The following is an 18,395-nucleotide window of genomic DNA, read 5'->3' as shown; positions in this document are numbered from 1 at the left end:
ATTGACTAATCCTTTAACAATACAACTTTATTTTAAAGTGTTACTGTTGTCTCTGAGCAAGAGTGTGTAGCTGAATATCTGTCTGTGAGCCACTTATCAAAATGAACCATAGTTTTACTACAGTGGCCAAATCAAACACAGACTCATGAAGGATCATTTACACCGATCACACAAACATCAACACTTAAAGTAAGCCTTTAGCTAACAAACAGCGTTGACCTTTGTTTATGTTATTGCTATAAAATAAAAATGATGATGATTAAAACTGTTATTAGAAAACACATCAACAAAGAATGAAACCTACAGGTTAGGGTCAACAATCAACAGGTTGTCCTGATAAAGTGTGAACTGCTTCATCTTTCACAATCTGATTGAAGCCAGCATTTTACTCTCTTAGATTGAGGAAGCTGTCCTGTTATTATGTTCAGGAACGCAGTTAAAAAATGATTTTCCATCCTCGTGACATTCCTAGGAAACCCCCTCCAGTTTTGAGAATCAGTGTCTTAGGGGCTGTGTTTCAAATGATAGACATCACGACATGAAGAAGAAGAAAGCTATAGGCCTTTATCAGATGTTTATTGTTGTCCTTTTCTGTTAAAGAAATGATATCTCACTTTACAGTGAATGTTGAGTGTTGTAACTGCAAATATTTCTTCTGCTCAAACACCAACATCCTTACACACAATCACAAGTTGAAAAAATGAAATCATGTAAAATATAACTCTGACTGAAACAAAAAAGTCAAGGGTGAGTAAAATATGGGCTCATTTTCATTTCAGGATGATGATCTTTAATCCTGCTCCTCTTTTTATGCTTCTGCTCACGCAAAACAAACTGAACTTTATTACGCTTCAAATTCAACACAATATATAAGATTGAGACCAACAGCTTTAGTGTCTGTTGTGAAAGAAGTCATGTTGAAAGTAGGACAGCAGACTGAACTTCCTGAACAAACACACAAACACTCAGTTCCCAATTTAAAGAAGCTGGCGTGAGAAAAAGGCACCGTGTGTGTGTGTGCGTGTGTGTGACCTCTGCTCCAGATTAACAAAAGATCTCAGATGTTTGTTCTGCAGTCTGCCGCGTGCGCTGCTGTATGAAGCGTGTCTGTCCAGGGCAAGGACACCAGAGATTTCCCACTATTGTCCTGAATGCTCCTTACTCCCTCGCTCGCTGCTTTAACAATGCAAACGTTAAACTAACTACCTACAAAATAATCTGCAACACACCCGGCTGAGATTTCATCCTAATATGAATTATATTCTGCATCAAGAAAACAAACTTTTATGGAGACAACTGCTTGATATTCATGGTAGTAATGTTACAGTGAATTTAACTCTTGGTCTTAAAATAGACTTTATCATCTTTGAACAAATTGATGATTTGTTTTGTTAACGACTTGTGTTTCATTTAATTCATCTTTCACAAAACAAGTTGAGTTAACAGATCTGAGATCAGTTAGTGTTTTTGTGTCAGTATTGCGTCCACAGCAGCAGCAAGGTCGTCCACATACGCGTCTGCTTTCACGCTGGGATGATCTTCATCACTCGGCCTGCAGTAACACAACACAAGAGATGGGTGATGATGACTTTAGGTGTCTGTCTCTCTCTCAGAGCTCATGCTGATAGTCAGAACTGACTGCACAAGGTTGTGGTTATAATACAATGATGTTTAACCGGCTAGATGAGATCAGACTGATCTGGATATCAGATCATCAGATTTCTACATTAAGTAAAGGACTCTCTCTCTCTCTCTCTCTCTCTCTCTCTCTCTCTCTCTCTCAGCATTGAGTGTCTATCGGCTCATAGTCACTTTATTCTCTTGTTGAATTACAGTGCAGTCAATGTGACCAATTCAGCACAATATAGTCTACACTTTCATTGCACTGTATGTTGTGTTAAGATTGTGTTATCAGCACAGTGAAGGACTTCATCAGAAAACTCTTGGGGTGTGTGTGTCAGACCTCTACGTTTAACACAAAAGAAACAAACAATGACAGATGATCTCTAAATCACTGTAACTGAATCAGAAAAACTACTTTGTTTAAGGCTATGTTTACATTAATGCGTTTATCCTTTAAAACGCGTTACTTTTGCTACGTTTACGCCTTTCATCTACACTACATCACCGTTTTCGACCCTCATAAACAGATTCGTTCGCAAATGCTGAAGACCCTGTTTTAGTTTGAGAACTCAGACGTTGCTCTGAGTGTAAATGAACGTAGACGGAGTCTTATGTAAACGAACAGCTGATGTTAACGTGACAGCGCATCATTTTCAAAGTAAAAATTATTTTATTCATGTAAATGTTGGTTTGCAACGGAGGTTTTGCCAAAAATAAACATCTACCAACCAGCTATTATAAACGCTATATCGGATTGTTTTAACATGTATCCTTATAGATAATGTCTGTTTTATATTAATGTTTGAGTATTGTTGGGTTTAATGTGTTTATGTTTTGTTTAAATTTAGTTAGCTTACGAAAGATAGACTGGAATTTTAAACGCCATATAGAGCATTGTAAAGGCCAACATGAAGGGAGAATTGTAATGGGTCAGAAATTATTTTTGAGTTTAATTTAAGTTTTGTTTGCTACTTTAAAATGAATTTCGTTTCAGATCATTTGTCTCTTAATTTTAATCGATGTTTTGTTGATAAGTTTTGTGAATATAAATTAATAAAAACAACAAACTCAACGTCATTAATATATAATGCTCGTTTAGGCGCTTGCGCTTTTAGCTATTCTGTGTTGCTAGCGGAGGACGTGCACGGACCTCGCACACTTTTAAAAATTAATGCAATAAGCATTTCTGGTAGGCTAAAGCAATACTTCACCTCTTACTATGTTTGATTGAAGTTTGCATTTGCTAAAATTTATTTTTGCTTCAAGTTCGCTACTGTTTAGTACTGTTCACTTGAATGCTTGCTTTTTAAATCATAAAGACCTTTATGTTTAGTTATAAAATCAAAATTAACCTATTAATCATATTAATATGTTGTAGGGGGGAGCTAGAACAGTATAAGACTTTCCCAAACACATTTTTATAGGTCAAAAAATAGTGTCTGTTATAGTTGCCAGCAAAGGACCCATGTATGACTTTTTGTCAATATCGCACACCCCTAGGCTGCGTAAACGCGCAAAGGTAAGCTATTATTAGAGTAATAAGTTATTTTACACTTTTATGCGCATGCCCAGTTACATGATTGGTCATGTTTCATGAATTTATGGTGGTGTAGAGTGTGGATGAAGATTCTTTTTAAAATGCCAGTATAAACGAGGATCGTTTTCATTTTAAAATGCCGTTTTAAAACGCAAATGCTCTAATGTAAACATGGCTTAAGTCTGTGTGGGAGGGGGGGTGGTGTCATGGGAGTTTTCCCTCATGATGTCACACTTCATTACTTTCATCCAATCAGAGCAGAGAGGCGACTGTTTAGAGAAGCTAATGGTGCGAAACCCTACAGAGTCAAACTCCCTTCCTGCAGACAGCAGTGAGCTTCACGTATCAACTCTGATCTGAGGTCAGCTGTACTCTCACTGATGCATGATACCTAAAGAACTGCTCTCAGATCAGCACTAGAGCCTCTCTGATGGATTCAAACACAATCATTCAACCAGTCACAGGACGTCTGGTGTTATTAGCCTTTAACCAGATCCAGCAGGTGTGTAGTTCTGAAAACAAAATCATCAGACAGAGGAAGGGGTGGGTTTAACAAAGGATTACAATAATATGATTGGACCGAGAGCTCACAGGAAGTGACGTCATTGGACGCTTGACAGTATAATTAAATGCTGGAGCGTAGCGCAGCCTGGTGGTCACGTCAGTTACTGACCGAAATTCATTTAACAGAAAACAGTTACACACAATCCTTATTATATTATGGAAAAATACACTCAAACATAAACCACCCAAAGTTTAAAACATTTATAAACTATTCTACATTCATTCTGGTTATTATTATGACTGATGACTCAATGTTTACTCTGACACAAATCTGGACTGATAACAATCCTAATAAGAGTGTTTGTGTTGAGCACTGACCTGTATTTACCCGTCCTGACCTGAACACCTTTTATTCCACAACGCTGAGCTCCACCCACATCATTAACCAGATCATCGCCAACCATCACAACCTGAGAGAGAGAGAGAGAGAGAGAGAGTCATTGACTGCTAAACTGTAACATTATAACATCATGTGTGTGTCTCACTTCATGCGGTTGTAGATTCATGTCTCTCAGAACGCTCTGGAAGAATTCTGGTGATGGTTTTCCAACGACCTCTGCCTGAACATCACAGGCGTACTGAGCAAAACAAGCACAGTTATCAGACTCTAGAATCAGTCTCAACTCTTTCTGTCTGGTGGTCGGAGGTCATTTAAAACACTGAGACTAAATAAGATGCACATGACCTTGATGTTGTGTGTATTCACCTCCAGTGCCTTCATGAAAACCCCCACATCCAACTTTAAACCATCAGTCTCCTTGTAGTAGCGTCTGTAGAGAAGAGATCATAATCACACACAGCAGACATCAGGTTAACTGATAATCAAACACATGATCTTGGTGTCGCTTATGGCATTGGTTAAGTCTGAAGTTGAGTTAAGAATCACAGTGTGACTGAATCACTAGTTGATCTGAAGTTTAACCTGAGACACCAGAAAGTGTTTGAACATCACGCGTCTCACCCTTGACCCAGAGAGAAGAGAATCGGCTTCTTCAGTCCGATCAGAACACGGAAAGCTTCGTTCAAATTCTCATAGGAAAACCGGTCTGCTGCGTCTCCAATGACAACACAGTTTGGAGAATTCATCTCTATACCATCAAACTCTGGGATTAGATCTGAGATGACAACACACACACACACACACACACACACACACACACACACACACACACACACACACACACACAAAGTGATTTGTGAAATAACATGCAGAGAATATTCATTTGTAAGACCAAACCCTGAGCTTTTCTGCAGTACCATCATGCACCAGCAGGTGTGGCTGCAGTCCTCTCTCTCTCAGGATGCGCATGAGCGCAGGCGCAGGCGAGAACACGTCACTCACACTGATGTCAAACCCCATTCTCCGCAGTTTCTGCACGAACTTCTCTCGCGTGTTCTGAGTCTCATTAGTGCAGAAGCGCAGGATCAGACCCGAGTCCATGAGCCTGACAAAAACACACATACATCTATACTACACATATACTGCACACATTCACATGTTTTGTATTCTAAACTTTGTGTTATTACAGACATAACTCTGTCTGTTTTGAAAATGTATCTGACCTCTTCACTGCCTCTATGGATCCTTGAATCGGTATCCCTCCACCCTCTCCGCTGTCATACAGAACTCCACACATGTCTAAAATCACTCCTTTAACACCTTTCACACACTCCATACTACTGACTGCCGCCATGCACCTGACACCACTGCGCATGTGCAGCGACTGGCCTTATGGGAGATGAAGTCCACAAAGGATAAAAGTGTACACGTCACGAACTAACACTACTTGATCAATAACTTTATTGGCCAATTATGGCAGAGCCTACAGAGAATTTGTTGTCGGTTTGGGGCGTTGAAAAGTCCACATTCACATTTGTATGGGCCCCACTGTACATAGCAGCCTGTGTCAGAAAAGCATTAACATTACAGTGCACTGACTGGCAGTTGATGAATGAAACCTCGTGCTGGCCCTGCGGCAATACAAGAGCAGTGTTGCGTCACACTAATAATAAAACACACTGTCATATTAACACTGCGTGAACGATTCACTTAACAGCTACACTAAAGCGATAAAGCGCCATCACTGCGTTTTACTCTTGTAGGAATTTCTTTAAAAAATTAATAATTAAAATGTCAGCAGCGCTGGTGCTAGTGACGCCAAGACGCATAGTGACGTGGCTCATTTGAATAATCCGCTGTGAATTACGCGCAGGAAGAAGAGAAGCAACCCGCATCGACCCGCACGGACCCGTACAGACCCGCAGCAGGTAAAAACTTTCCCATCATAAACACAAACACTTCACTGTGGGTTAAAGCGCATCTGACGCTTCGTGTATCGTATCTTAATGTCGCGGATCAGACGCGTTTTTATTAATAATGAAGTGTGCGTTGTTATTAATAATGAAGCACAGACACGAGCTCATGTGAGCATCAGTAAAACAGGATGATGATGTTTATAGTTTGGGTAACAATGAGGATGAGAGCGAGGGATTAGGTGATGAAGATTAAGATAAGGATAAGTAGTGCGTTTGCGCGGCGCGCTTCCTCGAGAGCGTGCTGTCTTTTTTTAACCCCTGGCAGGGGCTCGTGATGGGAGTGTTTGGGGGCAGCTTGCTGAACAGCCAATCGTCGTGGCTGTATTTGTTACTCAAGGTGAATCCGTTTAAAAATTAATAAAGACAAGTGTCCAGAATAAACAGAGAAAACATCATCTAAACACGCACGAGAGAATTACAACATTCACTGTAGTGTGCGTGTGCGTGGTTTAAATATAATTTCTGGTCTTTTGGTAAATATTTAGACACCTGCTGGTTTATTCAGCATTTCTTTTAAAACCTTTCATTTATTTATTTATTCACACATTCATTCGTTGATCTTTTCCACTGACACGGACAGTTATAGGATTAAGTACATTCAGGTTTAAAAGAGAGCATAAAAAAAGGATAAAACTATTTTTTTACATCCTCAGATTTTTCTGAATAAATTACAAAATGATTGTTTAAAACCCAAATTCACGAAATATTGTGAATGAATATAAAATCACTTAAGTGTTGTTATGGCAACAGAAAGCATCTGAGAGAAGATAAAAAACATCTCAGTAGATCTGACTTAATAAATGTGTGAATCTACGATCTGAGTTACTGCCGGTTAACTTTACTAAAGTGTGTAGAGCGTTGTTTAATTTCCACAAAAAGTCATACTGACACCCATACTGATAAAGATTTGTGTAGTTTGTAAGTCACTTTGGATAAAAGCGTCGGCCAAATGCATGAATGTAAATCTAAATGACATTCATGTCAGCATGCAGCTCAGTTTACTTTTGCATTATGAGGATGTGTTTCTAAGTGAAATATTATATTTATTTAACAATGATCTGACTTTAACTAAGGAATTACAAAGTTACTGTATGATGTGTGTGAGGAGGAGTTGTAGATGTTTAAAGAGAATCTGTTTTTATTTCCTGATTTAATTTAGCGTTCTGGAATTATTCAGTGTGATTTAAAGGGTTAATTCCGCCCAAAATGAAAATCCTGTCATCATTTACTCATCCTTATGTTTTTCTAACCCTGTACAATTTTCTTTATTCTTTTTAACACAAACTGGGATGTTTTAAAAAATGATGGTAAGCACACATTTGATGGTACCCATTGACTTCCATACTATTTGTGTTTCCTACTATGGAAGTTTTCCCGGACAGGGATTAGACTAGTCCTAGAGTAAAATAAATGTAAAAGCTGTCCAAACTCAAAACAACTTGCACTGACATATCTTAAAAAACATCAGTGCCCTTTGTTTTGCCTCAAAGTGCACACAAGTAATGGTTTTAATAAAGGCACGTTTGTTAAAACTAGTTATATGACTATAAGTCACACACTTTTTTCATAGTTTGGCTGGTCCTGCGACTTATAATCAGGTGTGACTTATATGTCAAAATTAATTCATACTGACTAAAGCCCTATTCGCACGGGATTAGTATTACCTGGTGACCTCTAGTGATTTGTAATAATTACAGAGGTTGTCTGTGATCTTAATCCCGTGCGAATCGGCCATGTCTGTAATTTGTAAAGTAAAAATTCCTCCGCAAATGACCTACCATATTTCGCCGAACACCGAGGTCCTCTGATAATATTTGTCCCGTGCGAATAGGCATCTCTGTAATTTGGCCAGCATTTGTTACCAGTGAGCCTTTTTTATTTATTTATTTTCTCAGTTTCTGCGCCTCTCGCACTGCAGCTGTGAAGCGCACATACAGAGACACATCCCTTCGATTTTTTTGGCTTTCATTGTGAAACTTGAGGACTTTATTAGTATATTTCTAATTTTAAACTTCTAATCAGTCTCTCTCGTCCATCTTGATGATTAAAAATATGCAGAACTGTCAATATTTGCGATCTCTAAGTTTAGGTGGAGCTATGGATGTCGTGGTAAAGGAATTTCATTTGCAGTGATTTTGCGTGGCTTACTAGCGTGGTATACCTTGTTTATTAAAATAAGATTATTACTTAAATCCAGAACAACGAGATGCACTGAGGTAGAACGCAGGGTGCTATCTTTCCCCTATGAGAATATATATATTATATTAAAGAATATTGTTTAGGCTTGAAGGCAATACATATTAGGACATTTTCAATTTGTATCTATAACGTTTGAATTTAAGTTGTAAGATCATTTTTAGTCATTTGGCTTTTTTCATCATTTCAGAACAAGCTTAACTGCTATTCATAATAACTTCTATTATATTCCGTGTGTTCCTTGGTTGAAAATATGTAGAAATATATGCGAGTAAAAAAGTACAGAACAAAAACATTTAGCTCACGCGGAGCGAACGAAAAGCCATTAATAAAGCAGACTCTCTGTAGAGGACGTGCTGAAACAGTCGAGTCGGCAGATGATCATGATGTTAATGTTTCACGCAGATATTGTTGATGAAAAACATCATATCTAAATGCCCAGGCGAGAGTCAAGTGTTCAGTCAGTTAATATACAGCCAGACGTTACATTGGCTGCTGCCTCCTCTTCCACGGAGCGGAGAAATTCGGTTTTTATTAAAAGCGGTTTTAATGCTGGTAAGCAATCATATTTTGGCGCCTTGTATTTGTGTTGATCAGATAGTTAAAAGTAATTTTAATCTTTAAAACGGCATCTAGAGGCAGAGGACGCTAATTCTGTCATCTCAGTTTCACTTTTTTCCCCACACGTTCACTCACTGTATGATTTAACGAAATATGATTTGGTAAAGGTACCTTTTACAGCATGTCGCGGTGTTGCGTGATAGTGTTATGTAAAGCCTCAACATTATATCAGGGAGATAAGTCAGTAAATTTGAGTGAAATCACAGGCTTTGCTTATCCCGTGCGAACCGGCCACACGAAACTCAGACGTAGGGAGGTAATTTCTAAATCACACAGGGTCCCCAGGTAATACTAATCCTGTGCGAATAGTACATAACATGAACCAAAAACCAGAAAACATTACCGTCTACAGCCATGAGAGGGCGCTATATGTTGCCTACCCCTGAAAAAAAAAACTGTTACTACTGAAACATTAAAGACAACAGAGAAAGACGTAACAAACAAAATATCCCCAAAAAGAATAATAATTTTTTTTTATAAATGTGGCTTATAGACCAGCGGGACTTGTATACGTTTTTTCCTCTTCATGACGCATTTTATGACTGATGCGACTTATACTCCAGAGTGATTTATAATCCGAAAAATATACGATAAACTAAGGCCTAGTCCTGGCTTAAACTCAACCCTGTCTGTGAAACATCACCATTATCATTTGGGCAAATCCATGCAAATGTCAACCTTATCATGAAAAGTTTTTATCCAATGTTTTTAACCATACCGATATCTCAGATGTCAATATTTGGTGGTTTAAGTCTTAGTAGAAGTTTTTATTGTCCATAGTTAATGTCACATCTATATCACTGTTTATTCATTAGAAAGGCATGTACAAAAATGAAATAAATATTAAATGTTCTTTAAGGAGCCATGTTTTCTCAATTTATTATTAGGGGCCAAGCACCTATGGTGCTGTGGCACCTATTGTTTCTGTTAGTATTATTCTTCTTAATCTTAATCTTCCCCAATGGGAGTCTATGGCAGCCCTATGAACCGTATATAGGAAAATGATGAAATTTGGCACAGTTGTAGTGGTGGTCATAAATAGTAATTTGGCCAAAAATGGGGTCTCTAGCAGTAACTCTATAGCGCCACCATCATCTCAAAAATTCAATGTTCAAATGGTTATAACTCATGATCCATTTGCTCTATGAAAATTCTACTTAGTACACGTGATTGCTCTCCTCATGCTTATTGTTTTTAATACCTTACAGTAAGACTCCACCCATTACAGTAGCGGCCATTTTGAAATGTACAGTATTTCGTTTTTTCGCTACTCCTCCTTCAAATTTGGTTCAATTCTTATGAGATTTGGCACATGTGATCTTTGGAGTGAGCCGCATAGAAATGACTGAACAGAATTTTGATATTTTTCTTTATTCAAAAGTAATTAATGCGTGAACTTAACGAGATTGACGCAAAATTGGTTCTGAAGCTGTATCTCGGTCATTCTTTGATCAATCGAGATGAAATTTGGTACGCTTCATGTCGACCATGAACTGGGGGTCCATGCCAAATTTGGTGACAGCGCCACCTATGGGTCATGAGATAGGAAAAAAGGCTATTTTTGCGCATAACTTCTGAATCGTTTGTCAGAAAATTATGATCTTGGTGTCTACGGATTCCTTGGCTCATGCCGCATCTGTCGATGTGTATTATGCCGGGATTGACCGAACCGTCTGTCCGCCATTTTGAAATTTGTGATAATTTGCTATAACTTTTGAAGTATCGGATATATCGGCGCAAACATCGGTAGGCAGCTTCGGCATGTTGTCCTGAGGAAATCAGAGTACAGCGCCACCTAGGGGTTATAAACTATAACAGTTCTTATCCAATTGCTTATAACTTCTGAATTCTTTGGCATGTAAGCTCTTTTCTGCTGACCCTTGAGCTGTGTCTACTGAGTGGCGCATCTGTTAAGTCGTATGCATAGAGATCCTGAGTTCATGGGTTCGAATCCAGCCTGAGGCAGGTGTTAATTTCTTCTATTAAAGTTTTGTTCTTTCCCACCTATTCTTCCTGACCTGTCTGTAGTTCACATATGTTCTATTTTTGTCATGTTTTCTGTTGCTGCTCTGCACTGCAGTGGTTCTGATCTGTCATTGCTACGTTTTGGGTACTTGCTGCGCCTTGTGTTTTTGATTGGGTGCTCAATGCGCATTGGGTGATTGATACCTTCTATGTTGTTTGCTGTGCTTTGGGTGCTCATTTCGCTAAATCTGCTTGGCCCCAAATCGCTGCTTGCAGCTATATTTATTATTGCTTCTGGTTTGTGTCTTTTATTTTCACGTCCATGTTTCCCTCAACCAAAACAGAAACTATGATTATAGGCAGATATTTTTCTGATGTCTGGACTTTACTGTAAGGGGTTAAGGGAAATATAAACAAAGATGCTTCAATAAATGCATTCTCTGAGAAATTATATTTCAGGTTTTTGAATGTCACATCTATAACGCTGCAGGCCGAGTAAATGAAGACAACATTTTCATTTTGGGGTGAACTATGAAATAAAAAATTGATGAAATTTCTGAATTATTGGTCGGTGAAATGTCGTTCCAGCGTGTGAACATCATGAGCAGTATGAAGAGTCTGATGAGAGTCAGTCGCTTGACGCCCACCCTGACCCGTGCAGTGCATTCTGGGACACGAACGTCCTCCTCTGTGGCACCAAGAGCTAAACATGTTGAGCGTCCGCTGACGTCAGAGGAGGTGTTTTCCCGCGAGGAACGCTACGGCGCTCATAACTACCACCCGCTGCCTGTCGCCCTGGAGCGAGGAGAAGGTGAGCACGCACAGACTTCTAGGTAAAAAATCACCATGAGGTTTATTTGAAAAATCCTAAATTGTTTGCAGGAATGTTGCATTAAGGGTCAGTGGTGTTGTGTTTTAGGGCTTTATGTGTGGGACGTGGAGGGCCGGAGGTACTTTGATTTTCTCAGTGCGTACAGTGCTGTCAATCAGGGTCACTGTCACCCGAAGATCATCGCCGCCCTGACGGCTCAGGCCTCCAAACTGACGCTGACCTCTCGAGCTTTCTACAATGACGTGCTGGGTGCTTACGAACAATACGTCACCTCATTGTTTGGATATGATAAAGTTCTGCCCATGAACACAGGTACAGTGATCAGATGCGCAGCTGGAGGTTTCAAACACATCAGCCAGACCAGCCGATGATGTTACGGTCTTGTGTTTGTGTGTTAAAGGTGTGGAAGGTGGAGAAACCGCCTGTAAACTCGCCCGTAAGTGGGGGTACACTGTGAAGGGAATCCCAAAATATGAAGCCAAGATCGTTTTTGCAAGTAAGTCATCATTACCTCTCCGCTCCCTTAGGTCATCAGACACGATATAACTCGCAATACTTTCTTTCCTTTATAACCTCCTTTAAATCCAACCTAAAACCCCATCTCTTCATCAATTATTTCCATCCCTCACATGTCTATGGTCCTTCGTATCCTCTCTCGTGTCGTGTGTATCTGTATATACATCTTCACTGTATGTGATTCTGTACATTGTGATTAATGCACTTTAATATGTTTTCCTTGTACAGCGACCTTGAGGCACTTTATAAATAAAACTTATTATTATTATTATTAATGAACCAGTTTACATGACACCAGATCTGCAGCTGTCTCTTGTGTTGATCAGTTGTGTGTGTGATTCACTTCTGGCTTCTGTACCATGAAGCTGCTTTAGTTGGCTAGCCGGGTAAGTTTAGGATTAGTTTGTGCCAATCTCGAGTTTCAAGTATGAAAGTAGCTTGGCTTTTAGCTGTGTTCACCACCATAGTGGTTTACGCTACCCAGCTAACCCGCTCCAGTTTTACTATTAAAACAGAAAGTTTAAACTATGGTTACTTTAGTAAGACCATGGTAAATTGGATGTTATCATTAGTTATATGATCCTTGAAGTATAAGAAAATAATGCAGACCCAAGGTGTTAATGCAGCACAACACGAAGCACAGGTGTGAATTTTTTTCAAATAATTCAAAGGACTGGAGTCAATTATTCCTCTTATACCACGCTTTCCACAAACATTGCTCTGGTGCCTATTTTTAAGACATTTGACAAGTTAGGTGTGCGGTTTACAAAAAAATAATGCATACCTATGGAATATTTTTCATCCAATCAGAATAAAGCATTCAACAGACCTGCGATATAATTTTGAATAATTGAAAGGACAATTATTTCTCTTATACCACAGTTACCATAGACATTGCTCTGGTGGTTATTTCAAGACATTTGACAGATCAGGTGATCTGTGTAACATTGGAGGTAACATCTAGCCAATCAGAATTAAGCATTCAACAGACTCGTGGTATAAACGCATCATCCAACATTACTATAGTAATAAAAGTATTTGCACATCAACTCAATCATCAATCGTTCTCTTTTTCTTTGATGGTGTATAATTCAGCGCCTGCTTTACATTTTTGTAAACTTAATATTTGTTCATAATAACTAAGAAATACACAGAACTTCATCTGTCCATGTTTGGTTTTGATGTGACTCTTTCATGTGCACATGACACGTCACGCTCGTGGATTAATCATCAGTTTAAGATGAAATCTTGAGTATGAGTTTATGATTATATATCAGTTGTGTGATGTTCACATCTTCTCGCTCCTGCAGTGGGGAATTTCTGGGGTCGTACGATGGCGGCAATCTCAAGTTCAACCGATCCCAGCAGTTACGACGGCTTCGGTCCGTTCATGCCTGGATTTGACCTCGTGCCATATAATGATGTTCCTGCATTAGAGGTAACGGACAAACACACACCAAACCAAACCCATCACACTGTCATATAAATCATTCATTTACATGCATTTTTATTTTACAGTTGGGTTTATTCAAAGTGATTTAGTCTAGTTGTGTTTTTTCTATATTAAACCAGTTAACCACATGAGCACAGTATAACGACTGAAGCACTTACAAAAAGATGAATGTAGTGTTGACTTTAATCTCCATCACACAAACTCTCTTATACTGTATGTGATAGAAGAAGAGAAATGTTGTCTGTGCTAACACGCACACATACTTAACCAGCAGGTTTATATTTAACCTCAAACTGAACCTGCTGAACTGCTGTCATTTAATATCCTCTGAGGTGTGTTTCTGTCTCATCATACAATTACACTTAAAATCCATAAACAACTCGCAGAGTCTGAGAAACTCAGCAGATACAAATTAATGTGAAGCTCCGTGAGAAAACATTAAAGAAAGATTATCATAAATTATTATCAGTGTTAAAGTTAAACAGCGAAGAGTTTGATACAGCGGACACGAGTCCTGATAATGTCACTGTGTGTGTGTGTGTGTGTGTGTGTGTGTGTGTGTGTGTGTGTGTGTGTGTGTGTGTGTGTGTGTGTGTGCGCGCGTGTGTACAGAAAGCGCTGCAGGATCCACATGTAGCTGCGTTCATGGTGGAGCCGATTCAAGGTGAAGCCGGTGTGATCGTCCCTGATGCCGGTTATCTTAGAAAAGTCCGGGAGCTTTGCACTAAACACAATGCAAGTACAACTAAACACACACAAACAACATGATTTATATATTTATGATTCCCTGTAAAATAATATGATATGCTTTGATTATAAATACTGCAGTTGATGATAGCGTTCATGCATGTGTCTTAGATCCTGACAGTGTTTGTCTGATCTGGTTTGTGTGTGTGATCATCTGGTCTGGTCTTGTCTTGTCTGTGTTTGTTGTAGGTTCTGTTTATTGCTGATGAGGTTCAGACTGGTTTAGCTCGTACTGGACGCCGTCTGGCTGTGGATCATGAGGCTGTCAGACCGGATCTGGTGGTGCTTGGAAAAGCTTTGTCAGGAGGAGTTTATCCTGTGAGTCATGCACACCACACACACACACACACACACACACACACACACACACACACACACAGTTCAAGTTTATTTCTATAGCACTTTTCACACACATTGTGTAATAAATAGAGATGTAGTAAAAGTAATGTTGTGTGTTTTAGGTTTCTGCTGTCTTATGTGATGATGAGGTGATGTTGACCATTAAACCTGGAGAACATGGATCCACATATGGAGGAAATCCTCTGGCCTGTCAGGTCGCTATCGCCGCTCTGGAGGTCAGTGCGCGTGCCTCTGATCATGATGAAGTGATTTTATTTATTACTCATCCGTTTCATGAGAATCTTTTAATGGCTGTAGGTTCTAGAGGAAGAAAAACTGTCTGAAAACGCTGAGAAGATGGGTGAGATTCTGAGAACCGAACTGAAGAAACTTCCCAGAGAGATTGTGAGCGATGTGCGAGGGAAAGGTCTTCTGAACGCCGTCATCATCAAAGAGACCAAAGGTTCCCATACGATCCAAAAACAAACCCCAATCACGTTTACTTCTCTTAACCTCAGAACAGCTTCTTGTTTAGTATAACTGAGATGTCACGTTTACTCATTAGCAGTATTTATGATGTGATGTAAGAATGAGTGAAAGTAAACTTACATTACACGTCACTAAAACAGGTTAGACAACAATGCCATCAGCATGTTACAAGTTATGTATATATACTGTAGATTTATTTCAGTGAGTCTAAGTTTGTCTTTTTTAAGTCAATGTAAAGACATTAAAGGTGACAAGGATGATTTTACAGGGTATTTTTTTTTTGTTCTGTGATGTGACATGTAGACAACATTTTGGTTGGGTTTGTAATGTCTTAGAAGTTTCCTAAAAGCCTCTCTCAGAAAGATATATTAGGGTGGAGGATTTTAAAGGCGTGGTTTTGCACCTATTTGGCATCCCTTCATGCTTAACGGGCAACCTCATTATGAAATACAATCACTTCACACTGATTGGCCGCCTTTGCTGCCACTCAAAAGAATGTAAACTTCACCGTCTTCAGAACACTGAGCGACCATCATTTTACACACAGAAGGGCACACCTCAGAACGAGACTCAACATTTCACCTTGAACTTCGCAAATACTGCTGCAATTTACTTCCAATTGGAGGCGAGAGGCCGGATGTATGCAAATTATTGTGAAGGGGAGGGAATTGAATGAGAGTGGGGGGGGGCAGTGAGATGCATTTTACATAACATGTATCAGTTGTTTAGATTAGAAATGTCCGCCAGAAAATGGCCCAAAGGAGGAATTTCTATGAAACGGTGATATTCAGAATGTCTCGTATCTTTGTGAATGCGGGTAGACTATTGTTATTCGACTAAGACGAGGTCAAAACGTTTTTTCATTCTCTGTCACCTGTAAATGTGTTCTCAGTTTGTCACACCACAGAAATGTGTTAATAAACACCCAGTCAAATCTGAATGATAAAAAACGTCAACTAAATAAAATCATTTATCAAAGTATATCTATGCTCTAAATGACTGGGGGCGTGTCCTCTGTCACTGCTGAAACCACACCCACTCACTGTAAAGCTGCTGTCTCTCAACAATGTGCTAATCTGATGTACTCTTCTCATCTCTTACAGACTATGATGCCTGGAAAGTGTGTCTGCGTCTCCGTGACAACGGTCTGCTGGCCAAACCCACTCACGGTGACATCATCAGACTTGCTCCTCCCCTCATTATTAAAGAAGATGAGATCAGAGAAAGTGTTGACATCATCAGCAGAACCATTATGTCATTTTAAAGCGTTTTAAGTGTTTGATTTTAGCACCTTTAGTTTGCTGTTTTAGCGTGTAGTCGCGCAGTATAAATCTCACTAACAGCTTCAGTTTATTTCTCTCTCATACTGCAGATGACTCTGATAAACATGAACATAAAATGTTTGTGAAGGAAAAATCTGTGATGTTTAGGGTTTCAGAGAGTCACTGTTACAGTGTTTATAGTTGAAAACTGCTCATGTGCACCTTGTCAAAAGAAATAATGACTGTTTAAATATGAATTAATTTAAAATATTTTAAAATTCTTAGTTTATTGATATTTTCAAGTGTAAGCTTGAAAAGAAATAGAAATGAGTTTTTCTCGCTCTAGTGAGAGATTTGTGCACTTTAATGGCAGCGATAGCTTTTTAAAGCTGGGTCAGAATTGTTTTTTGCCTCTTGTACTGCATTTAGTTTTTAAGATTTTAATGCTTTCCTGTCATTGAGAGTCATTCAGACAGTAACTTAAACAGAAGTGGATGAATCGAATGTTTGTGTGTTAATCACAACTATTGTACCACATGATGCTTTCTCTGTTTGTTTGCTTGTCTGTTGTGAAATAAATGTTCAGTCTGCTGTTTGTTCCACTTTTCCTTTCATTTGTTGTTACTTAGTTTGATTAAAATTGTGTTGTACTTTGGTTTATAGAGAGATTTTAGATGAACATGAATTGGTCTTTTTGTTATAACATCAATCAAGATTCACAGATCTTCAGGTGTTTCTTTACTCCAGAGGGTTTAAATCTGGTCTTTAGTCTGATCTCTGTTCAAGACTTTACTCCAGCGAACACGAGTTTAAAGAAACTTAAAACATATTTAGCAAAAACACAAAGTGTTTGTGTTGAAAATAGTCGATTGTTTTGCGGAAAATGTCAGTTTGACGTCATTTTACTTCAGCCCACGTAAAGATAAGCAGTAATGTAAACTAATGTTAAGATTTAAACAGAGAAGCAAAAGTTATGGACCGTATGGTTAGATGTGTACTCGATTTGATTGACAGGTGTGGGGTCCCTTTGCAAGACACCCAATGAGCACGCGGCATGAAGCTAAATAAAGACTCGTGAACGCGCACAGCTGATTTCCTGATGGCCTGGCGGTACAATGATGAAAGTGAAGCTCGTGTGATCTGCTGAGAGTGACGGTGAGACTGAACTGAAGTCAGTGATGAAGAGTTTCATTGATCAAATCACTCAATATCACATTATGGGGTGGTTTCCCGGACAGGTTTTAGGTTAATCCAGGACTAGGCCTTATTAATATTAGGTAATTTTAGAAGATTTTACAAACATACCTCACAAAGAACACTACATGTGTGCATCTTAAGACAAAACAATGTCAACAAAATGTGTTAAAATTAAACAGGACCAGGTGTTTTAAAATTAAAGATTTTAGTCTGGGACTATGATAAGCCCTGTCCGGGAAACCGCCCCTATATCATGAGACACTAACAAACCCGCTCACACACAAACAAACACAATAATGTTGAGACCTGTCTGTGATTCAGTGATGAGAATATCTTCTGTACTTTTATTAACATCATAATGTTTTTGGTTCTTTTTAGTTGATGGCTGTAGCAGGAGGAAACTTTAGAAGACAAACACAGAAACTTCTCAGTCTTGACTGTTTTTTGTGATGTTGGCTTTATGTTTGAATGTTCAGCTGCTGTTCTGTGTCTGAAATAATCCCCTACACCTTTAATCACTATTCCTACATTACTCCTCACCGGAAACACTTCAGTGTGGGCGCCATCTTCCGCCGAGATTTCATCACTTGGATTTCAGACACCACTAAAAGTATATTTCCCCCGAGCTTTAATGCATTGGACTCTGAATGAATAACTGATGAAGTGTTTCAGTGAATCTCTGTGTTGTATTTCGACAGAAGGTCACTGTGGGTTTGTTTAGCTCGGACAGGACAGGAC

At 39.0% G+C, this 18,395-nt stretch overlaps 2 protein-coding genes across 2 annotated transcripts; one reads left to right on the top strand and one right to left on the bottom strand.

Moving 5' to 3' along the window:
* Positions 1 to 542: 542 nt before the first annotated feature.
* Positions 543 to 5,446, bottom strand: lhpp (phospholysine phosphohistidine inorganic pyrophosphate phosphatase). Its single transcript, XM_065272359.2, has 7 exons — positions 5,288 to 5,446; positions 4,982 to 5,169; positions 4,686 to 4,839; positions 4,431 to 4,494; positions 4,210 to 4,302; positions 4,043 to 4,134; positions 543 to 1,552 (listed from the first exon to the last, which is right to left on the bottom strand). The coding sequence occupies exons 1-7, from the start codon at positions 5,437 to 5,439 to the stop codon at positions 1,459 to 1,461; spliced, it is 837 nt and encodes a 278-aa protein (XP_065128431.2). The 5' UTR covers positions 5,440 to 5,446; the 3' UTR covers positions 543 to 1,458.
* A 388-nt stretch (positions 5,447 to 5,834) lies between these two features.
* oat (ornithine aminotransferase) lies at positions 5,835 to 17,051 on the top strand. The gene is made up of 10 exons (XM_065272354.2): positions 5,835 to 5,992; positions 11,411 to 11,633; positions 11,742 to 11,966; positions 12,055 to 12,150; positions 13,481 to 13,608; positions 14,236 to 14,358; positions 14,560 to 14,688; positions 14,832 to 14,945; positions 15,028 to 15,172; positions 16,302 to 17,051. The coding sequence occupies exons 2-10, from the start codon at positions 11,423 to 11,425 to the stop codon at positions 16,460 to 16,462; spliced, it is 1,332 nt and encodes a 443-aa protein (XP_065128426.1). The 5' UTR covers positions 5,835 to 5,992; positions 11,411 to 11,422; the 3' UTR covers positions 16,463 to 17,051.
* Positions 17,052 to 18,395: the final 1,344 nt, after the last annotated feature.

The sequence above is a fragment of the Paramisgurnus dabryanus genome, chromosome 1, assembly GCF_030506205.2.
Source record: "Paramisgurnus dabryanus chromosome 1, PD_genome_1.1, whole genome shotgun sequence".
NCBI lineage: Eukaryota > Metazoa > Chordata > Actinopteri > Cypriniformes > Cobitidae > Paramisgurnus > Paramisgurnus dabryanus.
Note: the sequence above shows the minus strand (reverse complement) of the source record. Positions and strands in the feature narration are given on the sequence as shown.